General features: G+C 42.8%; 1 protein-coding gene across 3 annotated transcripts in view; it reads right to left on the bottom strand.

The window, feature by feature from the left end:
• The window catches only part of ERICH3 (glutamate rich 3), a 154,263-nt gene that overhangs the window by 103,733 nt on the left and 23,149 nt on the right, over positions 1–27,381 (bottom strand). For all 3 annotated transcript variants that reach the window (XM_068239213.1, XM_068239214.1, XM_068239215.1), the window contains exon 2: positions 1,302–1,395. In XM_068239213.1, the coding sequence (XP_068095314.1) occupies positions 1,302–1,395 (94 nt within the window). The remainder of the gene's footprint in view (positions 1–1,301; positions 1,396–27,381) is intronic.

Raw genomic sequence — 27,381 nt, 5'->3', positions numbered from 1 at the left:
TATCTCTCACAATTGTAAAGACTGTGTGTGGACAGCTGGATAAGGTATTACACAGGGTGAAAAGTTTGACAATCCCTAGACTCCAGGAGGGCTGCTGCAGCTTGTGTGAGAGATTGGCAGGGACAGGAGTCACATTACAGGCAAGTCACCTCTGTGTGATGTGGCTGCAACACAGATACGCTCTCTGCTCCATCTCAGGCTATTCTCAGTATCTCTCTACTCCTCATTAACCTTTGTTCCCCCCTTCCCCTAGTGCTGGCTGCCTTCTTGTCATACAGGAAAGCTAAATAAAAGTGCTTTTCTCCCCTCTCTCTGGAAAGTGTAATGGTTAAGGGCTCTGCCTCTGGCACAGGCAATCTGGGTGCAAATCTCAGCTCTTCCTACTTAGTAAACCAGCACCTATTCAGTAGGAGACCCTGGGCAAGACTCCCTAACACTGATACTGCCTAGTGAGTGATTCTTAGTGGCTGCAGCTCAAGCAATTTGAGTCCGCCAGAAGAAAATCACATCGATAATACTTTCGATCAATCCGACGCAAAAATATATAAAAATGTAAATTAACCACTTAAGTACCAGCAGTCTGTGCCCCCTTAAGGACCAGAGACCGCTCTGTATCGATAGCTTCTTTATTGAGTTACCATCAGCCACTCCACTCAGTCTTCTCTGCTCACTGTCAAAGCAGTAACTGACTATTGCTATGGTAACCATGCATGGCTGGAGAGAGGAGTCTTGAGTGGAGGAGATGAAGAGGACCCTGGCCTTCCTGAATGATTAAGACATAAAGGAATAAACTGAGTGCAAGATACCATTAAAGGGAATCTAAAGTGAGAAGCATATGGAGGCTGCCATTTTTATTATCCTTTTAAATAATACCAGATGCCTGACAGTCCTGCTGATCTCTTTGGCTGCAGTAATGTCTGAATCACACACCTGCCACAAGCATTCGGCTAATCTAGTCAGACTTCAGTCAGAACACCTGATCTGCATTATTGTTCATGTTCTATAGCTGAAAATTTTAGAGGCGGATGATCAACAGGACAAACGGGCAATTTGCATTGTTTAAAAGGAAATAAATATGGCAGCCTCCATATCCCTCTCACTTCAGGTTTCCTTTAAATCCTAAGGCAAATGCATTTTTATTTGACATCCTCATCATCATAATAATTCTACTGATAATGTGAAAACTGATAAATTGTTTCTGTAGAGATAGGCAGAAGGAATTATTAGCCACATACAGTAAATGAGAAGGCATCTTATTTATGAGAATAGTGTAACTGAGTTAGCCAGTAATAATGTCTCACCAGTCCGGCCCTCTGCAGGTGTCTCCTGATCCTGGTGTTGTTGAAGTACCCGGTTAGATGTTTGTCTGTGAGGCTGTTGTAATTGGACAGCGGTCTGCAACAGAAACATTATATTGTAAGAAAGCATTACAGTGCAATAACCACTGCTAACTTGTGTCATTTCAAGCCTTCTGTGCCAAACACTTCAACATTTTCACTTATATTTCAATCATACTTTTAAAGCCAACTCAAAAAAATAAAAAAACAACAAGTTTTAGTTTTGCAGAGTGTGGAAATCTATTACAAATCTGTGCAACCACCTCAGCCTGCTGGGTCCCCCAAGTCTCCCCCATCTTTGTGTACATACACATTACTCCCAACTGTCCCGCTTTTGGAGGGACAGTCCCTCTTTGGGAACCCTCTCCCTCTGTCCCTGTTCCTCTTTCTTCCTCATTTGTCCCTCTTTCAGGATTCATGTACAGATCTATGTAAATGTATGTATTTTTCTACTGAAAAATATGTATAATTGACTCTAAACATTATTCCTGTCTTTTAAATGTGATATACTTCATATTTTCAGATGTTAAAATGAAAGAAAAATAGCAATGATAGAATGGATCAATGTGTTTTGAATTATAAAACAATATATATTTCTTATGAAATCTCTATCGTATGCGTGACTAGGGGTGTGCCGGGGGAGTGGTTAGAGGTGTGGCAGGGGTGTGACTTAAGTGTTTCTCTTTCTGATCTTATAAAGTTGGTAGGTGTGAGTATATGTACTCGGCCGGTGAGTTGGGTGCAGAGTGAGGAAGTAGAAATTGCATGGGGTGCGCACTTTAGCACTAATGCTATAGGGGGCGCCCCAATCAGGCGCTAGGTGGCCGCTGCCGAGTGCCAAAAGCACCTACTTTGCCCTCTGGAGCTGTTCAGAGAGTTGTAGGCTCATCTGTCAGTCACTGAGTCTCCTCCTGTTTCCCGTATCTTTCTACACTGCCCCCTTGGGTGCCTGTACACCATGACCCCGCCGCATTTAAGTGACATCACATACATGTGCACAGGAAACAGGAAGTGTGACAGCAGCAAAGAAGAAAGTTGCGGGACACAGGAGGAGGCACACCAGCAGCCAGTTGAGCCTGTAACACTCTTCACAACCCGAAGGGTACAACAAATTTTACATGGAGGGAGACCAGCAGGTATCTGCCGGTCATCTGGAAATGTATCCGACCAAGCTCCTTCAAGCAAGATCTTTCCAGCATGCCGGATTGATTACTTTGATTGAATTTCAGGAATAAATTGATTGAAGCTAAGATTGGGCTGCTATGTTACGTCAATCTCTGGCTTATTCAATCATTATGATCCCCCTAGCCTCAACTAAAGACCAAATGCTTTCCCTAGAGTTTGGCTTTAAAGAGGAACTTTCGCGAAAACCTTAAAATTTAAAACACATACAAATAAAAAGTACATTTTTTTTCCAGAGTAAAAAGAGCCATAATTTACTTCTCTCTTATGTTGCTGTCACTTACAGTAGGTAGTAGAAATCTGACAGAACCGACAGGTTTTGGGTTAGTCCATCTCTCCATAGGGGATTCTCAGCATGGCCTTTATTCTTTATAAAGACACGCCCTAAAAAGATTTATACAAAGATGCTGGCCAGCCTCCCTGCTCACCGTACACTATTTTGGCAGTTGGAAGGAGCAACTGCCATTCACTAAGTTCATTTTGAAAATAAAGAAAACCCTGTGAACCCCCCACGAGGAGATGGGATAGTCCAAAACCTGTCGGTTTCGTCAGATTTCTACTACCTACTGTAAGTGACAGCAGCATAGGAGAAAAGTAATTTAAGGCTCATTTTACTCTGGAAGAGACATACTTCTTAATGGTATAAGTTTACATATAAGATTTACATTTTAAGATTTTTACTACAGAGGTCCTTTAAGAATATTTACAAATGCACCTCTTACACCTGGTACACACCTTACATTTTTTTGGGGCCAATTACTGACCAAATTTACCACCACCATGTAGTATATTTACACAGTCTGCTCATAGTGTTCAAAATCAGTTGACCCTCATCCCACACAGAGGTGGTTAAATTAGCCAATCTTTGGCCCATCAAAGTTGAAGGTGTGTACCAGGCTTTAAGCAATGAGAGATCGGGGAAAGGATTATCCTGTGCCGTTCAGATATTGACAGCGTTATGAAGAGAAGGAGGAACATTGGAGATCTGGGCCCATATGCAATTCACTTTTTCTCCTAAGTTTTCTCCTAAGTGAAATTTTCTCACCTTAGTAATAAAATGGCCTTTAAGTCACCAGCAAGCAAGAAATTACTCATAACAATTTTGACAGTACTTGTTCACCTACGTTTAAGTATTTTTTCAATTGCAGATTGCTGAAAAGTTAGTTAAAACAGAAGATGAAAAATGATCTCCTAGGAGAAAATTTTGGAGATAAAGTTAATTGCATATGGGCCCTGGTGCGTGAGTCTCCGGGGAAATACATCCCGTGTTTTGCATTCTGAGAACACGAGACTTCAGCGAGTTTACGGAGACACACAATGGTGCATCAGCCAATCTCTGTTCCCCATGTTTAACTCTCTGAGGAAATTCCTCCCAGCAGCCTCATCTGCCATGGTGAATGGAGAAGAATGTGGAGGCGGGATGCAATCTGCTTTATTTACGTTTCAGCTATTGACACAGTAAGTGGAATTTTAAGTAGTCACGCCTACGGGAAAACATAAAATGAGATAAAGCACTACTCCAGGCAAACCACTAAATACAACGCTCACTTCTACTACATCTGAGGTTCAGATGAAGTAGAAGTGAAACATTAGTGATAAAAGCTGTGTACACACCTTCAAATTATGCTGCCCGCCGGGATCAGGACTTGATCACTCGAGCGGCAGCTCAGGGCCCGATGCCATAGAAACATGTCACTAGTAAGGTTTATACTTCCACCCCTAGGCCAACATTCTTGTGGTATCCCTTCCAAGTTCTGCAGCTGCCATCCTATTCCAGGTGCAGCCCCCTCTTTTGGACAGAAACTTCCCTCTTTCATGCCTGCTCCCCATATGCAGCCTCAATTTCCAATTTGTAGCATTCTCTTCCATGGCCAACCACTACTCTGGACAGCAGCTGGCCAAGGTCTGGACCCTTATGACCTTTCCAGACAACCAGTCATGGTCGCTGTCCTTCAGGCTATGATTGAGCAGCACAGAGTGGATGTTTTGAGAAGGGGAACAATGTCCTGTGCTCGGCCAAGTCAAGCTTCATCGAGGGTGATCGGGGGCCACTGTACATAAGATAGAACCATCAAGCGTGTGTACAAGGCTTTAGGTGACAGTACAGCCAGAGTGCAGAGACATAATCCTGACCTGACATTTCTCTTATACCATTCAAAAAGGAAAAGAGCTGGCACATCCAAAGTTAAAGTGGCACTACGGCGAAAAATTGAAAAATTTAAAATATGTGCAAACATAGACAAATAAGAAGTGCATTTTTTCCAGAGTATTCCCTAAAAAGGATGTATACAAAGATGCTGGCCAGCTTCCCTGCTCGCTACACAGTGTTTTGGCAGTTGGACAGAGCAACTGCCATTCACGAAGTGCTTTTGAAAATAAATATATCTGTGAAGGATTGCGGAATAGCCGCCGCGTGCCCTGAGGGCATGGCAGCTACTTCCGCGTCCAGCCCGGCGGTCTACGTGCGGCGACATGTGTCTGATGTGATTCAGCTTTCCTGTGCACATAGGGTGAGGAATACACGCGCGCGCGGAGAGACAGAGGCTTTATGCGAAGCAGCGAGGGATCAGCTGACGCCCCTGGTCAGCTGATCCCAGGGCAGATGCGGATTGGCTGAAAGGGACTGGCTGGCGCTGATCAGCGCTGCACTATATAACCACTCGTCCCTCAGTCTCACGTTGTCTGCCGTTGCGAATGCTTCATGTGTTAGCAGGGCCGGGCTGAGGCATAGGCTGGAGAGGCTCCAGCCTCAGGGCGCAGTGTAGGAGGGGGCGCACAATTAATTCAGCTGTCATTCCTAATTGTGTATGCAGCAGAAAGAAATAAGAAAAGGGGATACATAGCAGTGACTGCAAGCCAGATAACTAGATATTAAGGTGTTGGGGAGGTTGTGGGCCCTGTGGCCCTCTTAGTCTAATAGCAATCAGTGTGTGACAGCTGAGGTGGGAGGGATGGAGGGGCGCACTTTGGTGTCTCAGCCTTGGGTGCTGGAGGACCTTGTCCCTGCTCTGTGTGTTAGCACACAGACCTTAGTCAGATCCTACAGTGTGTTAGAACCGGGAAGGACCTGGGAATTCACACTGAGCTAGATTACTGTCTCAATGCTATGTTATGCTTTAGACTAGTTCCAGGGTGTTGTGACTACGGACCTCACACCCAAGCCTAGGATACTGTCTCAATGCTATGTTATGCTTTAGACTAGTTCCAGGGAGTTGTGACTACGGACCTCACACCCAAGCCTAGGATACTGTCTCAATGCTATGTTATGCTTTAGACTAGTTCCAGGGTGTTGTGACTATGGACCTCACACCCAAGCCTAGAATACTGTCTCAATGCTATGTTATGCTTTAGACTAGTTCCAGGGTGTTGTGACTACAGACCTCACACCCAAGCCTAGGATACTGTCTCAATGCTATGTTATGCTTTAGACTAGTTCCAGAGTGTTGTGACTACGGACCTCACACCCAAGCCTAGGATCCTGTCTCAATGCTATGTTATGCGTTAGACTAGTTCCAGGGTGTTGTGACTACGGATACTGTCTCAATGCTATGTTATGCTCTAGACTAGTTCCAGGGTGTTGTGACTACGGACCTCACACCCAAGCCTAGGATACTGTCTCAATGCTATGTTATGCGTTAGACTAGTTCCAGGGTGTTTTGACTACGGATCTCACATCCAAGCCTAGGATACTGTGTCATTCTATGTTATGTGATAGACTAGTTCCAGGGTGTCGTGAATACGGATCTCACACCCAAGACTAGCACTGTGTATTTGCATTGCCTTAGCCCGCCACTAGGGTGTAGAGAGCAAGGATCTCACATCTAGTTAGGGCAAGTTTGTTCATATTAGCAGCAGGGCATCCTGCAACCAGGCTTAGGCCCCTCTCCTAGGGAGCCTTTAGCCTATAGGGATTCACCCACAGTCTGGGGTGAATTCCCTTCTTCTTCTTACCTTCAGCTCCTCTGGTGGTTATCACTCAAAGTATTACTGTTACATCAAACACTCATATCTCAGGTGTCCAGAGGTTAGACATACCTGAATTATTGGTGATACTGCAGATCATCCATAATCTGGTGTATTTCTGCATTACTGGTGATTCTGCAGATCACTAATAATCAGATTCTCTCTGCGTGTTGACACCCATCGTTACAATATCCCTGAGAATCCCCTATAAAGAGATGGACTAGTCCAAAACCTGTCACTTCCGTCAGATTTCTACAACCTACTGTAAGTGACAGCAACATAGTAGAAAAGTAATTTATGGCTCATTTTACTCTGGAAAAATGTATTTTTTATTTATATATGTTTGTACATATTTTACAGTTTTTCGCTATAGTGCCCCTTTAATCTTTATTGGTTCCATGTAAAAGATTATGGATGTATTCTTTTACATGGAACCAATAAAAATTAACTTTGGATGTGCCAGCTCTTTTGTTTTTTGAATATTGCATAGAGGGCGTCATCCCTCTTTTTAGCTGTTTCACTCCCCTTAAATACTATGGGTTTAATCCATTAGTGAGTGCGAGCCAATACTTCAAATGTGATTTCTCTTACACCAGCTGGCAAACACACACAGGTGCAAACATGCTGATTGGACAGTGCTGGTCAGCAGTACGTTAATAAAGCAGTTCTCTCTCCCCCTTTTAGTAAGCCTACGGTAAGAATGGCAGTGCAAGGCTCTTCTTCCCTGCCAGCTGGAGATCCTAATTTATTATGCCAAATGGAATCTGATTCCTACTCCTTGTATGCTGCAAGAGGTACAACCCCAGGAAAGATGTGATCACATTGTGGCCAGGCTGAGACCTTCAGAATCCTATGGCTCATTGCACATCAGGAGCACTGATTGACTCCACTGAAATATTTCATTAAAGGGGCACTATGGTGAAAAATTTTAAAATTTAAAATATGTGCAAACATAAACAAATAATAAGTATGTTTCTTCCAGAGTAAAATGAGCCATAAATTACTTTTCTCCTATGTTGCTGTCACTTACAGTAGATAGAAATCTGACAGAGGCGACGGGTTTTGGACTAGTCCATCTCTTCATAGTGGGATTCTCAGGGATTTATTTATTTTCAAAAGCACTTCGTGAATGGCAGTTACTCTGTCCAACTGCCAAAAAACTGTGTAGCGAGCAGGGAAGCTGGCCAGCATCATTGTTTAAATGCTTTTTAGGGAATATCTTTATAAAGAATAGAAGCTTTGCTGAGAATCCCATATGAAGAGATGGACTAGTCCAAAACCTGTCACTTCTGTCAGATTACTACTACTTACTGTAAGTGACAGCAACATAGGAGAAAAATTTATGGCTCATTCTACTCTGAAAAAAACGTACTTCTTATTTTTGTTTATGTTTGCCATATTTTTAAATTTACAATTTTTCACCATAGTGCCCCTTTAACATTATGGCCTAAGGTGGTGCCCAAATAAGGCGCAGTGTATTGCTGACCTGGCTCCGAAATGACCTGACCTTATCAGCCGCAACTATCAGACACTCTAGATTCCTCGCCGATTCATCATGGCCGCTATACACACGCTAGATTTTCGGCAGAGGCAGAGAACCATTCTAGTTCCTGGAGTTTAGCTTTAGAGTCACATTACTGCCATCCACTGGTCATTATGTTTAAATCATGCAGCCTTTTGTAATTAATGTGATGCCCAAAAGATATGCTGTCTGTGGCTGTGCTAGCTACACCACAAATGTTTAAATCCAGCATCCAGTCTCACAGAAACATTGCTTTAGTAACTCTCAGTTACAGAGAAAGGACAAGAACACTTATAATCTACTACCTTAATCAGTTTATCCTATTTTTTTGTCCTTCAAAAGCTGTACTTTCAAGAGTTTATCATCCCTCAAATGCGCCTATGCAAAAACTGCACAAAGAAAATTGGGTGCCGGATTACTGCTACTAGAACAGTAGCTGGGATGGTCGGAAATTTTTTTTGCATTCTCCAATTGGACAAATACTTTTGAGTTGACTCTGCATTCTCTGATTGGACCAATGCTTCCGAGTTCTGTGATTGGGCTAAAATGAATGAGTTGCGGAAATTAGGGATGCTCATTCGGATTCCGTGGAAATGCAATTTCCGAAATTCCGATCGGAATGCGGACATCGGTAATGCAAGTGCCGTAAGCGGATTTCCGCCGGAAATCGCGGAAATTTCCGCCGGAAATCGCGGAAATTTCACCTGACTTTAACATTGATTTTCTCAAAAACTATAAGGTCTTTTTTAAAACAGTTTAATAAACCTTGAAAATCTGGTGTTTCTAGGACTTAAGGGGGCTTTGCTATTAACCGCTAAAGTCGGCGGATTTTTACTGTAATATAAAATGCAGAAAATCTACATCTGCCTATTTTCTGCATTTTACATTACAGTAAAAATCCGCTGACTTTAGCGGTTAATAGCAAAGCCCCCTTAAGTCCTAGAAACACCAAATTTTCAGGAGTTATTAAACAGAATCTTCTGAACAAGATGCAAAAAAGTTTTCAAAAATACCTTATAGTTTTTGAGAAAATCGATGTTAAAGTCGGGCAGAATTTCCGCGATTTCCGGCGGAAATTCCGCATTGGAATGCGGAAATTGGTAGCGGAAAGCGGAATCGGTAATTGGTACATGATGGAATGCGGATTTACCGCGGAATCGGAAATTGACATTCCGACCATCCCTAGCGGTAATGCTGTATTTCCGTTTTCCTATTGGACATGCTGATTTTTGATCAGAAATGTGGAATTTTAAATTCTGCAAAATCCGAATGAGTATCCCTAATCAGTCGATTTAACTGATATTCTATCTGCTATAGTGGTTCACAATTTACTATTCCATCAATGATGGCAAGCCATCTGGCTAAGATGCAGCAAAACAGAACACTCCCACCACTATGTTTCACAGATGGGATAAGGTTCTTACACTGGTGTTGGAATACAGTGTTTTTTCTTTCTCAAACTGAAACACTCCTTGTGTAAGCCAAAACGTTCCACAAAACATTCTTCCATTCTCCTCCTGGTTTGTCCACATGATGTTTAGCAAATTGTAGACAGCAATATTTTGGAGGGAGAGCAGTGGCTTTCTCATTGCTGCTCTGCTAATACACACCATTGGTTTAATGTTCTACTGAAGATGAACTCATGAACATTAGTCAATCAGGCCTTCAGCTGCTTAGAAGTTTCCCTGGGTTCCTTTATAACCTCTCAGACTACACAGCTTTCAGTTGGAGTTTTTGGCAGTGGGCTTGTCTTAAAGATGTCCCTCTTTTACATCACAAAGCATTGTAGTGTATTATATCCCTAAAGGAGCTTATAAACCAAAAGTTCTAGCTAAACAGCTGGCTCACAAGCGGAAAATAAACTTGCATGACTCCTCCTACTGGTGTATTATGGGTCCTGCATTGCAGGTAAAGGAAATTATCGTACGCATATTACCTCTTGCTTTAACTGATAGTACCCTGGACTACCAGAAAACCAAACCAGTCTATGCTGTTCACTAGAAGGATTGATACTACTATTAAAGGATACCTGAAGTGACATGTGACATGATGAGATAGACATGTGTATGTCTATCAACTATGCTGTGTTCCTTTTTATCTTTCTCTGCCTGAAAGAGTTAAATATCAGGTATGTAAGTGGCTGACTCAGTCCTGACTCAGACAGGAAGTGTGACCCTCACTGATAAGAAATTCCAACTATAAAGCACTTTCCTAGCAGAAAATGGCTTCTGAGAGCAAGAAAGAGATAAAAAGGGGAATGTCTAATCAGTGAGGGTCACACTGTAGTCACTTCCCGTCTGAGTCAGGACTGAGTCAGCCACTTACATACCTGATATTTAACTCTTTCAGGCAGAGAAAGAAAAAAAGCAGCACAGCATAGTTATTTGTGTGCTTGGCACTGTACATACCCATGTCTATCTCATCATGTCACATGTCACTTCAGGTATCCTTTAAAGCTCAAATACTTTGGTCACATAATGAGAAGACCGAATTCTTTGGAGAAATCCTCGATGATTGGAAAAATTTGAGGGAAAAGAAGAAGAGGATGGCAGAAGCTAAGATGGATAGGCAGCATATGTGAAGTTGTGCCTATGCAACAGCTGAAAGAAGCAGCGATTAACAGACACACCCAGCATGTAAAAGTACATACCATGACGAAGAGACAGAGTTGACTAAACGATTGAGCATGAGAAAGAAATATTTCATCTTCTCCACCAATCAAATCTACCTACTTTGGCAGCAAGAAATAGAGATCTTGAATAGGATTAATCAACACAATCTCTGCACCACACTGGTGTAGCTAAAGGCCAAATTTCATGCAGTTCAATGTGTTTTTATATAATTTATTGTATACTTAATTAAAAAATGACTCTGGCCTGGAACCCACTAGAAAGCGCAAAATGCTATCGCAGCCACTAGCAATTTGTGATAGAGTTTTGTAAGCGGTTTTCGGAGCGATTTCCCTGCTTCTACACAACGCTTTAGAATGGAAACGCTCCCAAAATGCTGCATCTCTTGCGATTGCGATTTCCTTAATCGCAATCGCTGTAGTGGAATCTGTCTCATCCATTGACATTGGCAGAGCGTTTAGTGAAAACATAGCGATTGAAAGCACTACCTAAACGCTCAAAAAAATGCTCTAGTGGGTTCCAGGCCTCATGGAGTATGGCTGGCTTTAGACAGTTGTTCCGGATAGATTACAGGAAAGCACACACAAGATCTGATTGGTTGGATTCACTAGCTCACACAAAGAAATGGGAATGGTTATACAGGCCTGGTCTGCCCATAATGCTGTGGGGCGACTTCCTCAGGTGGCAGAAGTCTGGGGGCAGCACCAGGCAGAAACAGGAAGTGAAGTACTGGGGGCAACTGTACCTAGCTACCAACACTGGGGGCACCTATACCTGGCTACCTACATATACTGAAGGTGTTTTTGGGGGGGGGGGGATTACCACAGCTATAACTTGCGGTGCAAATTATCGGGTGCTGTGCGATCACTCCAATTCGGGAGGGGCGCATCCTCAACAACTTTGCCTCAGGCAGCAAAAAGTCTAAAACCAGCCCTGTGGTTATAGCTGCTGTTTCAGACAAATCTTCTTTCATAAAGGGGAACTGAAGTAAGAGGTATACGGAGGCTGCCATATTTATTTCCTTTTAATCAATACCAGTTGCCTGGCTGTCCTGCTGATCCTCTGCCTCTAATACTATTAGCCATAGACCCTGAACAAGCATGCAGCAGATCAGGTGTTTCAGACTTTAAAGTCACATCTGACAAGATTAGCTGCATGCTTGTTTCTGGTGTTTTTCAGATACTACTGCAGAGAAATAGACCAACAGGGCTGCCAGGCAACTGGTATTGATTAAAAGGAAATAAATATGGCAGCCTCCGTATACCTCTTACTTCCGTTCCCCTTTAAAACTGGACCTGAACTCAGAACTTCCTCACTGCTCTAAAAGATAAGCAATAGCATAATAACCTTTAAAGAAAACCATTTCTTGGTTACAGATTATAGAAGTCCTGCAATAAGCAGACGAAAGGAAAATAATTGTAGCGAGGCACTTCCCCTTTAACCACTTCAGCCTAACTGGACGAAAATTTTCGTCCAGTTAGGCTGCGCGCACTCCCGCGGGTCGCGCGCGCCCCTGCGGCCCCCCCGTGCACGCCCCCGCTGCTGGCCGTTAGCCCATCGATCAATGAAAGGGATTATAAATCCCTTTCACTGATCGGACCCCCCCGGAGAAAAACCGACAGCGTCTCTTCAGACGCTGTGGCTATTCTGAGCACTGGTCTTCTTTCTTCTTCCGGGGAGCGAGATCGATCGCTCCCAGGACTTTTTGACTGTGGCCATCTTGTGGCCAAATAGCAAACTACACCAAAAACACACATTGTATTAAAAAAAATACATTTTTAAACATTAAAAATCCCCTGTTTACCTCCCACACCAAAAAATACCCACATACAAGTTTTAATAAAAAAAAAAAAATTACAATAATAAAAAAAAAAATACATAAATAGTTACTTAAGGGTCTGAACTTTTTAAATATGCATGTCAAAGGAGTATATCAATATGATTTATTAAATTATGGTCTTCTAAATAGTGATGGACACAAATTGAAAAAAACGCACCTTTATTTCCAAATTGAATATCGGCGCCATACATTGTGATAGGGACATAATTTTAACGGTGTAATACCCGGGACATATGGGCAAATACAATACGTGAGTTTTAATTATGGAGGCGTGTATTATTTTAAAACTATAATGGCTGAAAACTGAGAAATAATTATTTTTTTCCGTTTTTTTCTTATTCTTCCTGTTAAAATGCATTTACAGTAAAGTGGCTCTTAGCAAAATGTACCACCCACAGAAAGCCTAATTGGTGGCAGAAAAAAACAAGGTATAGATCAATTCTTTGTGATGAGTAGTGATAAAGTTATTGGCAAATGAATGGGAGGTGAAGGTTGCTCAGATGTAAAAAAAATCTCAACCCTGTAGGCTGAAGTGGTTGAAAGTCCGTTATTTCTAGTTAGGTATACACAGTGGTACAAACACAGTGGGGGACACAAACGCGTGTCCCCTACTGCCTGACTTTTAAAAGGAGACGGAGCAGTGCCTGGCTACAATTCTTTTCCCTCGTCTGCAATTTGATCCTATTGATGAGCACGTTGTTGGACCCTATTCCAGCCTGTCCGCCCTGCAGCATTTTGGTGCCAGGTACTGTCTATTTTTTATTGACCAAATACTGCAATACATCTGCAGCGTGTCTACTTCCTGCGTTCATGGAAGCAAACATAGAGTTAACATCCCGTGTTTACAAATTAGCTGCTCTGCCGAGGCTGCCAGCTACACAGCTAGGAGATCAAATTACACTTGTATTTAGTCACAGACGAGGGGGCATTTCGACAGGCTAAACTTTCTAAATGCATACAGGGTGCAGTTTTATATGTTTTCCTTCCGTCCTGTGCAAGAGTTCAGGTCCACTTTAAGATGGCAATAGTGTGCTTTAATCTGACAATAGAATCCTGCAGGGAATCAATGCGTGCTAATCAGAGATAGATACTGTGTGCAGGAGTGATTTAAACCTGTCCTCTCAATGATACAAAGTTTACTCTGCTTTGTATAGGATTACAGCGGAACTATAGCAACTGTCTAATGTTTCCTTGGCATCTGTTTGCCAACAACCAGGGACAGCACCATATGTTGACACAGCAGCACAAATCTATCTGGAGACAGCTTGATTTATGACAGTGTATTTCAATATACCTGAAGATGTCTAAGAAGCTTATCGGAGAGATGCGAGATAAACTGTTAGTGTGAGGGAGAAATCGTGTTACTCATCAATGACTTTGTGTTGTAGCTAAGTGGTTGACCCTCTGCTTGCAGTCCTAGGCTCAAGTCCAAGCCCAACTGTATAGCCTTCATATGTTCGCCACGGCTTTTGTAGCCCGGTTCACACTTGCGGTGGCCCTCCGGAATCGCCGTGCCGGAGCCGCACCGCTTGCAGAACGGACGGAACGGACGCACGGCATAGCAATGAAAGCCTATGCGTCCGTTCACATGCGTCCGTTCTGCCGAACCGGAGCCGGACCGGATCCGGGCCGGATCCGGACTCCGGCCTCCGTTCCAACATGCGCTATTTTTTCATCCGGCTCCTCCGGCAGCCGTATCCGGGGCGGAGCCGGCCTGCACCATCCGGCCAATACAAACCAATGGGAACCGGAGAGCGCACAACACACAGGCTGAGAAATCCGGATGTTCTACCCCACTTCCTATGGGGATTGTTGCGGCGATATTGGATGGGGACACATGGGCAAGCATTTTGGAGTGGAGCAGCACAGCTGGATCCGGATCCGGAGATGTTGGCAGCATGTCGCAGGTGGAGGTGAGTTCTAAACAGCAGAGGGCCTGATTCCACAGGTCCCCCTTCTGCTGACCTCCCAGACCCCCAACTTTTTTTTTGTTTTTAAAGTTTTTTAGCCAAACGGATCCGGATCGCATCCTGATGGACACCTGATGCAACCTGACCGGATCGGATCCGGATCAGAACCGTACGGTTCCGATCCGGATCCGGTCCGGATCCGGTCAGGTCATCCGGTCCGTTTGGCAAACAACCGCAAGTGTGAACCGGGCCTTACAAGCACTCTGGTTTGTTTCCACATCAAAAAAAAATGTTAGCAGGCTGATCAGCACAATACTGTGGTGGAGACATCAGATTGTAAGACTCTCTGAAGGACAATCAAAGTAGGGGATAAGGTACACCTTATCTCCCCGATGCTTATGTCTGCTACCCACCCGGCACAGATTGACGGCCTGATGAAGTAGTGTTTGGGCTCATGAAACACGTTGCCTTGTGCCATTAAACAGTTTTTGTACTATAAGTGGTGTTGTCTTTGAGGTAAGCCACCTCATGTGATTTTAAATTTTTAAATATTTTATTCTCCTGGGCAACTCTCCTCCTCTGTGGTTTATCTCTGAAAGTTTGTGTGATGTGAAATGTCCATAATTGTCCCACATTAAAACACCAGCCTAATATTGTGGATGTCCCTCCTGTCCTACCAGAATTGTTCAGACCTGTGGACTACAGAAGGTGTCCTGTAAAATCTAGCACCAAGATGTTATCAGCAGATCCTTCAAACCCAGTAGATGTGAGGCCTTCGTGGATAATGCTAGGTACACACCATACAAATTTCTGTTATGCTGGGAATACATGTTACGTTTTGTGCATTCAATTTGGCACACGATCTGTTAGCCATTCGATTTTCTGCTCAATTCTCTTATCTTCCACTCATTTTTCTTATCTTTTTTTCATTCACTTCGATGAGAAATCGAGCGGAAAAGAATCAAGCGAAACATCGGACATGTCGGAATTTTATCATCGAAGGCATCTATCGGAACGATTCTTTGCAAAAAACATACCGTGTATTCCCAGCTTTAGATTTACCTGCCAAATAGAGATAATGACCAGTCTCTACAGAAAATAATCAGAAAATCTAACAGAAAAATCTTACAGAAAATTGTATGGTGTGTACTAGACATAAAAAACCTTGTATTTACCAACACACCCCACCGATGCGTAGTCAGACTAAACTCAGTTGAATTTATGGATAAAGCATGGATAACTATGTAATCTTTTCCACCAATCAAATTAGCATAATTTGGCACAGTTCAACACACATTCAATCGGAGAGAAATCTGTCTCTTGGTCGATCTTCCCATTATCGCTAGATATATGGGCACCTTATAGTGAACCTGAACCGAGTAGAATTATTTAAAATAAACACATGATGTACATGCAAATGAGCATTACATACTTACCTTGCCATCAGTTCCTAAAGTGGCAGAGAAGTCTATATGTATATACAGTACTAATCCACAGATATACAGACTTCAGTCTAAAAAAAATAAGCTAGCTTTGAACGCACAGCTGGCTGCAAACCTTGATTAATACTATACAAAAGTCTCATGAAACACACACGCGCGCGCGCGCGCACACACACTCGACATAAATAAATTCCATTGTGATTGGTTAGGTGGTGCTGTGCCTGTGCCCATTTGTACTGCAAACATTATCATTTCGACTTTTATAGTTTTTGAGATATTGAAGTTTTTATAAAAGGTCAAAAGTTCACTCAGCCCCCCTATAACAATGTACGGCTGGTTGAACTTTTGACCCGTACAAAACCTTTAATATCTCAAAAACTATATAAGATAGAACAATGACTTTTGCAGCACAAATGTGGCACCACCCAACAATATTAGTTTCACATCCATGTGCTATTAATTGTAATTATATTAAAAATGAAAGCAGCACAATTATTTATTTTAGCAGCACAAACGGGCACAAATGTAGCAATAACCACACATGGTGGAATTTTTATTTTTACTGGTTGTAGGGAGGCAGCTTCACAGAGCCACAATCAACATCACTATGACAACATAATCATCATCACTATGACAACATAATCATTATCACTATGACAACATAATCATTATTACTATGACAACAGTGAAGAGAGTAATGCGATAGCTGATGTAGGGTCCCTGACCCTGCATCCTGATTGTGGTTCCACCCTTTACCTTCAGTCACGTCTGGGCTGTCTAGGCCAAAATTCTAGGGTGTTTAGCAGTTAGCACTACCCAACGATATTGTTTTAGCGGTATGCCATGGCAAATTGATATTTTGTTAATGAGCACATACACATCTTTTATTCCCTGTGCCACAGAGTGCTCCTTGCTTGTTCAAAGGGAACCGAGCATCATTTTACACTTTCAGGGCAGCTCAATAGAAAATTAAAAATGCATGCTAAAAATGTGGCTCATTATTTAAAATTTTTTTAATCCAACCTCATCTTTTTATATTTAAAGGAAACATCGGGCTAAAAAATGAAAAATCACCTGGGGCTTTCTCCAGCAGAACTACTGCGCCTGCGCAGTACGCCGCGGACAGCATGGCCATTATTGACAGCGGCGCTTCACGCAGGCGCAGTAAGGAAGACCTCGAGGTCGGCCTGAACAGCGTGCAGGTAGCCCGGGACGGCAGCAGAGAGCGGAGCGATCAGCATAGGATGCAAGGGGCTGGAGAAAGCCCCTTGTGAGTAAAGCTGATTTTTCCTTTTTCAGCCCGATGTTTCCTTTAAGGGTTAATTACATGCAGTATTCTTTCTACTTCCTCTACTTCCCCCATCTTCAAGCAACAGAAAATGGAAGACTCTTCTAATTAGACTTAATTACCCACAAGCTAAGATCAAATAAACCCATTCAGCATTAGGGAGGAGGAAGATGGGGAAGATAAGATAAATCACACTTGATGAACTTCACACCAACCCTGGATAATGGCCATGAAGATGGATAACTTCTTAAACATGGCAGCCCTTTCAGCTATTTGAAACCAGGAGCTGCTAAGGCCCATCTTCCCACATCCCCTCTCCACTGGTCAGTATGTTGCATCTGTACAGCACTCCATCCTTGAAATGATATCCTAATGATCATTTAAGGCAATATTAAATAAGCTGTGTGTACATAATGTAACAGGTTGCGTATTCCATAATATTAATCCAGACCACAAATCAGTTGCCTGCAGTGACCGGTTCTCTTGAAGAAGCGATTTTGCCCAGTCTCTCTTTTACAGTCTGCAGAAAAGATAAGCCCAATTATGGCTTCTATCTATTTGTTCTCATTCTGACTCATCAATTTTCTGCTGGCTGCACACGCGAGCGTCAGGCAGCTTCAGCAGCGCAGGCGGTCTGGTTTTGCATGAGAGACATTCTGCTGAATGTGGGTGGATTACACAAGAAGGCTGCAGCTTCCTGGCAGAATGTTTACTGATTCCCTGAGCAAAAACTACAAAGGGATCTTCTTCAGACTCAAAGCCCATTCTAATCCTAGGAATAAGTCTGAGGAGTATATGTTAAAGGGGAACTGAAGAGAGAGGTATATGGAGGCTGTCATGTTTATTTCCTTTTAATCAATACCAGTTGCCTGGCAGCCCTGCTGGTCTATTTCTCTGCAGTAGTATCTGATTAAAACCAGAAACAAGCATGCAGCTAGTCTTGTCAGATCTGACTTATAAGTCTGAACCACTGAAACACCTGATCTGCTGCATGCTTGTTCAGGGGCTATGGCTAATAGTATTTAGAGGCAGAGGATCAGCAGGGCTGCCAGGCAACTGGTATTGATTAAAAGGAAATAAACATGACAGCCTCCATATACCTCTCTTTTCAGTTCCCCTTTAAGGTGCCCGTACATCAGATGCAGGGCCGGCGATTCCATAGAGGCAATGGGGTCAATGCCCAAGAGCCGCAAAGCTAGCAGGGGCCCCACAAGGTGTCTCCTTCCCCCCTTTACTTAACTGTGCTCCCCAGGGCCCCGGCAATGTCTTTGGTAGAGAAGTGTCTCACCTATCCCAGTGTCTGTATTGCAGGGCCCAGGGGGAGCACAGTTAAGTTGGGGGGTGATCTGAGGGGATGCAGCCATCTCAATGACCCTGGTGGGAAATGTGGCTGCAGAAAAGGGCCTTTATATTGTGTTTTTTTTGGGGGGAGGGGGGTTGTCTGTTGGGGTCCCCCATTGACACTAGCACCGATCCTGATCAGTTGATGTATGGGCAGATCGACCAAGACACAGATCTCTCTCTGATTAAATATGATTGGAGAGAGATCTGTTGCCTGCCCATACACCACAGGCCGATTCCCGATCAATTTCAGCGCATTAAATCTCTTGGGAATTGTGATGCCTCTCTGCCCCCGGCGCTGTCCCCCCTAGAATATGCCCCCTCCTCGGTGCCCCCTGCAGTATACATTATCTGTCCGTGTGCACCGCTGGCTCCATGCTCTGTCCACATATGCGTGCCTCATGTGGTTGCCGGCATAACGTGGGCATGAGTGTGAAGTTTGGGCGCTGTTGTTGTGTAACTCGGAGAGTGTAACCTGATTTTTTAGCCTTTTTTTATTACACTCTGTTGTTAATATTCTAATATAGGGATGCTTGTGTCTGTGAAAATTCATGGAGAAGAATTGTTATTATTATTTAGTATTTATATAGTGCTGACATCTTCCGCAGCGCTGTATATTGTCTTATCACTTAACTGTCCCCAGGGCCCCAGTGGGGTTCACAATCTAATCCCTACCATAGTCATATGTCTAATACTGTATATGTGATCAGTTTACAGGACAAATGAAGTGAGGAGAATATGGAGGCTGCCATATTTATTTCCTTTTAACCACTTAGGTCTATCTGGATGGATATAAACCGTCCAGAAAGCCTGCCCTTCTGCGCCGGGTGCACGATCGCACGCGCTCCCACCGCCTTTCGTTATCCCCAAGATCAATGAATGGGAACATGGTTCCCATTCATTGATCTAAGTCCCTGGCAGAAAACCCGCAGTCTTTCTGCGCAAGAAATGTTTCCCGTTCTCTTTATGGTTCCTGGAAGCGAGAGCGTTCGCTTCCAGGACAAAAAAAAATGTTTTTTCACTGTGGCCATCTTGTGGTCAAATAGTCAAAGTACATCCACATACATTTTTTTGTAAATAAACACATATTATTACATTTAAAATTAACTGTTTACCTACCACACCAAAAACTACCTAAATTAAATTTTTTATAAAAAAAAAAAAAATTTACAATAAAAAAAACAACAACATACAACAATAGTTACCTAAGGGTCTGAACTTTTTTTTAGTATGCATGTCAATAGAGTATTACTATAATTTTTTTAATTATAAGCTTGTAAATAGTGATGGGACGCAAAATTGAAAAAATGCACCTTTATTTCCAAATAAAATATTGGCGCCATACATTGTGATAGGGACATAATTTAAATGGTGTAATAACTGGGACAAATTGGCAAATAAAATACATGGGTTTTAATTACGGTAGCATGTATTAGTTTCAAACTATAATGGCCAAAAACTGAGAAATAATGATTTGTTTCCATTTCTTTCTTAATCTTCCTGTTAAAATGGATTTAGAATAAAATAATTCTTAGCAAAATGTCCCCCCAAAGAAAGCCTAAATGGTGGCGGAAAAAACAAGATATAGATAATTTCAGTGTGATAAGTAGTGATAAAGTTATTGGCGAATGAATGGGAGGTGAAAGTTGCTCAGATGCATAAGGTCAAACAACACTGTAGGCTGAAGTGGTTAAGTAATACCAGTTGCCTGGCTATCCTACTGATCCTCTGCCTCTAATCCTTTTAGCCATAGACCCGGAACAAGCATGCAGCAGATCAGGTGTTTCTGACATTATGAATAGTTTCATGCTTATTTCTGGTGTTATTCAAAGACTACTGCAAACAAAGAGATCAGCAGGGCTGCCAGGAAACTGGTATTGTTTAAAAGAAAATAAATAAGGCAGCCTTTATATTCTTCTCACTTCAGTTGTCCTTTAAGGCCCCGTTCACATCTAAAAGCGCAAAAGGAAGCGCAAGACAATAATAGAGGACTTCTGCTTTCAGTTTCTATATTTTCTGTTAGCAGAGAGAGATCAAAGCATACCAAAAATTTACAGCACAATTAGTTCTGCTGACTGAGGTCAAAAGCAGTGTGCTTATCTCAAACAAGATAACTCTATTGAAGCTGTAATGAGTTAATGTATTTTTTACATTGCTTACCGGAATATATGCTCTGTATGTGATCTACATCATTGTACTGTTACTATTTTCTTCTTTGAAAATTTAATTTAAAAAAAATGGTTGAAAAAAAACCACTGCCTTTCATAGTAGGTACCGGCTACAACAGTGCTGAGAAACACAGCTCTGTATCGTAAGAGGATGATTCTTAATGTTTCTTCCACCAGGCCTTTTCATGGATATTTCTGAATATATGATGATCTACTCTGTAAATATTTCATAATCAAAAATAGGAGGGTCATATAAAAACTGGCATTAACTTTATGGCTCGCTAGTTTAGTCAAAGAGAACCACTCAGTGGGGAGTCGCCTCTCTGGCCTTTCTATAGCTCTAGGAGACTGTGGCATCAAAGATGTGCACTGAAGACTTCCTTTCATGATACATGCCAATCAGCCTATCAAGCAGGTCTTTGATGTCCAGGTCTCTGCATAGCTTTGAAAGGGAAAAGTATTTGGGTCTTTCTGTAAGATAATCTGCTTACTTCTCTCTGCTGAAAGTTTGCTAAATTAGGCAAGTTAGACAAGGCCAGATTTATCATTTTTGTGCCCATAGGCCAAGTATGTTTTGGTTCCCCTGTAATGGGCAGCAGTGCCCCTCCCACTCCATGTGCAGCCACTCAGGTGTATCATCCATGTAGTGTAGCCCCTCTCGTTTGCCATCAGCTTCCTTGGTAATAAGTTTCCCCTTTCATGTGCTGCTCCCCATTTTCAGACTCCCCTTTCATATTCCTGTTCAGGTGCCTCCTTCAGTTGCAATCTCCCTAAGGCCTGGGCCTTTGTGGCCTTTTCAGAAATCCAGCCCTGAACTTAGGGAAGAACTCTGACATGCAGCTTTGTGTTTATATGCAGCAGGGTATGAGCATGTCCTGTCACAGGCCTCTCCTTACTTCACCCCCTCATAGGAACTAATACATACACTGACCAGAGTATGTTTATTCATGGCTAGGTCTTTGGTTGTGGTTACCAGAACCATGCTGGTGGAAAAAAGCAGATATCATCCAGCAAAGTTGACTTCCTCTATTGAAAAAAAAGCCTGCTTTGGAAACTATAGTAATAAGAACATATACTAAAATCAGACCAGGGTTCAGTCTACCAGCCAACCATAGCTTGGGGTCCACGAGCAACCAGAAAAATCCCGCTGCACCAGTTGGTTGGGTGAAATAGAAAATCCTTTATTAAATCTGTTAATCCATCATCAGTATGGCAATAAAAAAGCTCACGCGTATCGGAGCATACATGGGATGGTGGGAGGAGCTCCGCATCTTTGGGGAGTCCAATCCCTTTTCTGAGTCCATTTTTTTGGTACGCTAGATATATAGATGATCTGCTGCTGGTTTGGAGGGGACCTGAGGAGGACGTATCCAAATTTCTGTCGTATTGCAACGACAACGATCTAAATTTATCCTTTACGATGTCCTACAATGCCACGGATGTGGATTTTTTAGATCTACATCTAACTGGCTGTGCCACGACGGGGGAAATATTGACCAAAACTTTCAGGAAGGAATGTGCGGGCAATTCTTTGCTTTTAGCCACAAGTTGCCACCCAAGACACACTCTAAGATCCATTCCATATGGAGAAATGATTAGAGCGGCAAGGAACTGCTCAGATCCCAATAGCATTAAACAAGAATTGGACCTGGTACAATCCAGACTTAGGGATCGAGGATATCAGGATGCTTTAGTTTTGGAGACTAGGGATCGGGTTTTATGTAAAACTAGATCCGATCTACTGGCCTCTGGATCTGGCTGTGGGAACAGACAATTACACAAGGGTGTTAACTTTGTTACTTCATATAGTCTGGAATACACCCAGATTGTTAAAACCATTAAAAAATACTTGCCTGTCCTTCACTCAGATCCAAAACTACAAGCTGTATTGGCGGAGGGTTGTGGGTTTTCCTCACGACGCGCTCCCACCTTGGGCGCCAAGCTCTCCCCTAGCTTATTCCAAAGTGCTGATAGACCCAGACCCACTTGGCTGAGGTACTTAGGCTCTTACAGATGTGGCTACAGCACATGTAGGTTCTGTAATGTTCATGAACAAACAAGGGAGGTCGTCTCACTCTCCAGACATACCAGTTATGACATTAGACAGTATATTAATTGTCACACTCATAATGTTGTATATCTGGTTATATGTGTGGAGTGTGGGATGCAGTATGTGGGATGTACCACCCGTCCTCTCCGCCAGAGAATTTCTGAACATTACCATGGGGCCGGGAGATGTCTCAAGAACGCTGCATATATTACCCGTGCCTCGAGCGTTTCAAAACATTTTTTTCATGCCCATTTGGGAAATATGTCGAGCTTTAGGTTCCATGGGATAGAAAGGGTGTCATGTTCTTTGAGGGGAGGTGACATCTATGGGAGACTTCTAAGGCGAGAAGCTTTCTGGATCTGGAAATTGGGGACACGTTCCCCCTTAGGATTAAATTCCAGACTAGATCTAAATACATTTTATGACAAATAACGATGGGTATTATCTAATAGATACAATATGTCAATAACTATCTATACTGGGCAGATTTTTTGTAGGTTGTCATGATGTCTTGCTGTGTGTACTTGTTTTTAAGTAAGGATCTTTTATATACGCATTACGGTGACATGCATCACCTTTTAACAAACATTGTGTTGTCTGTATCTTTAAGACTAGAGCTCACACCCCTAGGGGTGTGACCTGATGTACTATATAACCTGTGAACACTTTCTTGTATGCAAGCTATGATTAAGGAGCCACCTTATGCTCCGATACGCGTGAGCTTTTTTATTGCCATACTGATGATGGATTAACAGATTTAATAAAGGATTTTCTATTTCACCCAACCAACTGGTGCAGCGGGATTTTTCTGGTTGCTCGTGGACTTTGGCATTTGATTTCCCTGCTCCCTTTTGGTCATACATGTGAGTGTAGCGGTCTCTCTCTTTTTTTCTTTAGCATAGCTTGGGGTCTCCACATAAAATAATTCCGCTTTGTCTTAAAACCAAAAAAATGACAATACTGGTGGCACTCCTGCAGAGCCGGATCATCCACATGGCAAACCTAGGCAGTTGCCTAGGGCCTGGAGAAGGTCTAGGGGCCTAGTGAATACTAGCCCCCACCAAATATTACTAGAAAAAAGTCAGGGGTGGGTGAAAGCTGCTATCTTGCCTGGTGCCCATTTCATCTTAAACCTTTTCTGCAATCCTGACACTGGTGGCACTTATCACTGTGATTTTAAATTATGGTAGCTGCCTGCCTGTAGTTATCTTTTGAAACTACTAATTATTACATAACATGAGTCATGAGATGAACCAGGATCGACCCTGCACTGTATTTTTGTTGCCATCTCCAGACTCTTATAAGGCCAGTCCACTCAACATCAGACCCAGCTAGATCTGGTAGAGTTGTCCAATATGCTGTATCTGCTCTGGTGGTCTGCTGAGGTGCTTACAGAGAGAGTGGATGGTGCTGTATCACCAGATGTGGCAATGGATCCACAATCTGTTAATCATTGTGCCAGTCGGGAATGTCAGTTATGGACAAACCCGTATCTGATGGAAACAACTTTGTGAATAAGAAAGCGTGAGTCCATTCTACATGTTCGTTAGTCTGCTGACCTCCAATCCGTAAACTGGTCAGGCAAAGAACCAAACATTAGCCTGCATAGTATGCAGAGACACAAAAAAGGGATAATATGGGAAACAACGGGAGGCCAATCTAGGGCAGTATTTACGGTCTAGTAAGCTGGTATGGTGGGAAGGCACCGAAACCATAAATCCACGTGGGAAAGTACCGTATCAAGTGTTTTTGTGGCTACACTTGTTATGGGTGGGAAGATCACAATGACCACACTTGTTTTATGACCCTTGTGAGATGGGCCCCAAGGCCGTGAAGGGCCCCAAGGGAGGCAAAGGCAGGGGTGTGAGCATTTGGGGGCCACATCAAAGTTTCATTGGGGGGCCCCATGAATTGTAGTTACGCCACTGTCACCGGTAATGTGATTATGGTTAATGACCTGCCCAGTGATCTCATATGACCACTCTACGAAACTTACCATCATTGCAACCTTTTTCCTAACGCTGCCTTTGCTAACATAGGACAAAAGGCTGCTCATGAAAGTTTTAGGCTCTTACGTAATCATCTAATTTATTTTTTGGTGCCTTATTTATTTGGAATGCCTTTTAACATCTCTCATGTCACGCCTTCCCCTGTGCATGCCGACAGCTACCTCTATCTCTGATTATATCATCAATCTGTTTGTTGTTCTACCTGTTTCATAGGTAAGTGATACCAGAGTCCTTTCTTTAGGAGTAGCACAAGAAGTGATGAGGTCTCAGTGGACTCAAATAACCCATAAATTTTAACATCTTCAAGTGACACAAATACAAATAGATACGGACACATGCCTGCCATGTAATCTGTCGTCATGGCTCCTTGCAAGGCTGGGGCTTCCAGAAAAGCAATAAGAGTATTTCCCAGAAGGGCTGTGCACCATTAAGAGTACTTCAAGTGAAAAAAACAACAACAGAGTAATGTTCAGGATAGGTGGGTCTCAGGGATAAAATACCCCGACCTGACGTTGTTCTGTAATGCAAGCATGTGTGCCAGCGGTGCTCTGACGTATCCTTCTACAGCCCCCCCATCTCACAGCAAATCTCGTCATTACTTGTCGACTGGTTCTCCCATCAAATATGGACAAGGAAGAAGTGGCAGTCTTCGTTTCCTGTCCGCACCCAGTCCGTTCCTAAGCACGCCCCCTCTCCTTCCATTATACTCTCCTTGTGGACTGGTATCCACCCCTTTCTATCTCGTGAACTATTTACAAGGGCTGAGCATTGTGACCCCGCCTGAGCGCTGACCTGGAAGTTCTTCCGGGGTCAGTGCCGTTTTGGCAGTGACATCCTGTAGTTCTTGAACAGGTGCTGTGGTGGAATGGGACCAAGGATAGAGAAAGTGAGACACTGAGGAGATTCAGCAGCTGGTAAGTAATGCTACAATGTTTCTTTTACCACAGGTGTCATTGGATTTAGGGGTACTTTAATAACTCACACGCTAAACTTCATGCTGAAATCATCAGGAATAGGCCTTGTGACGCCGCACCTGCGACCTCGCTGGCTCAGTGCTGTTCCCCTAATGTCAAATGTGTCCCCCGTGGTGCCCATTGCATTGTACTTTACTTGTCCATGTCTGCAGGTGGCTCTGCGCTGCATCCATACATGCGCCCCATGTGGTTGCCGGGGTAACGAAGGCATGTGTGTGTGACATCACGCACGCGCCCATGTGTACGCTGGCAACCATGTGGAGCACGTGTATGGGCAGAGGGACAGAGCCAGCGGCAGACATGGACAGGTATAGTATAGTACATTGGACATTCGACATTAGAGGGGACAGCACAGGGGGTTTCATTTCATTTGTCGCTTGTCCCGATATTGCTCGCCATTACTGCCAGGCACCCAATCAACCAAGTTGGCCAGACATCTTGCAGCATGTCCAATCGATACATGCAACCAGTGTCGGCCCAAAATTGGTCGCATTGTTGATCGGGCATGCTCTTAATGGCACCAATTTTAATCCGATTCAATAAAAATGTGGATGGTCTGACGGCTGCCAAGTCAATAGAGGTATGGCCACCTTAAGCATTAGCTTTGGTTATTCCAATCTTCAGCTGGATCCTTATCAAACCTCAATCCTCTTACATGGGTGTTGGCGAAGGAAATATAGGACTGTGATAACAATGTGCACTTTTTTTAATGCAGCACAAAGCATCACCACGGATACAAATCCTCAGGAAGAGGACTTAACCAGTTCACCCCCAAGGGTTTTTACTCTAACGGACCAGAGCAATTTTCACTTGTCAGTGCTTCTCCCTTTTATTCCCTAATAACTTTATTACTACTTATCACAAGAAAATGATCTATACCTCTTTTTTTTCACCACCAATTAGGCTTTCTGTGGGTAGTACATTTTGCTAAGAATTTTTTTATTCTAAATGCATTTTAATGAGAAAAAAACAAAAAAATAGAAAAAAAATCATTATTTCTCAGTTTTCAGCCATTATAGTTTTAAAATTAAACACTCTCCTGTGGATAAAACAAACACATTGTATTTGCCCAGTTGTCCCAATTATTAAACCATTTAAATTATGTCCCTATCACAATGTATGGCGACAGTATATTATTTTGAAAAATAGGTGTTATTTTTCTGTTCTGTTTTTTTTTGTTCTGGACAGAATTACAAGCCCCAATGTAATAAATTAAAATTAATTTTCCCCCATAAAATATAGATTAAAAAAAGCTGAGTCCCTAAGGCAAGTATTTATTTATTTATTTGAAGCTGCTTTTTTTTTTTACAAGTGTTTTCTTTTGGAGGGGGAGTGTTGGAAGTGGAATTTTATTAATTTTATTACTCATGTGTATGTACTTGTAAATGTATGTATTTTGTACGTGTCATATACTTTTTGGCCACAAGATGGCGCTAGTGAACACTTGTTATAGTAAGTGTTCACTTTTTTTTTTTTTTTTTACACTTTATTTAATTGTTACATTTCCTGTTTTTGTGAATGGACGTAGCCGCTGTTCGCGGTCACGTCCATTCACTCCAGGCACTGCGATTGGGTAGAGGTCCATTTGGTCCTCTTCCCCAATCCCTCAGCACGGGATCCTGACGGAAACGGCGGCCGTAGCGGCGCGCACACGGCGGTAGCAGCGGCGGGAACGCGCGACTTATTAATACGTCATGTTGCCATTAATAGGGTAAAGCATGACGT

This window comes from Hyperolius riggenbachi, chromosome 6 (genome assembly GCF_040937935.1).
Source record: "Hyperolius riggenbachi isolate aHypRig1 chromosome 6, aHypRig1.pri, whole genome shotgun sequence".
NCBI lineage: Eukaryota > Metazoa > Chordata > Amphibia > Anura > Hyperoliidae > Hyperolius > Hyperolius riggenbachi.
Note: the sequence above shows the minus strand (reverse complement) of the source record. Positions and strands in the feature narration are given on the sequence as shown.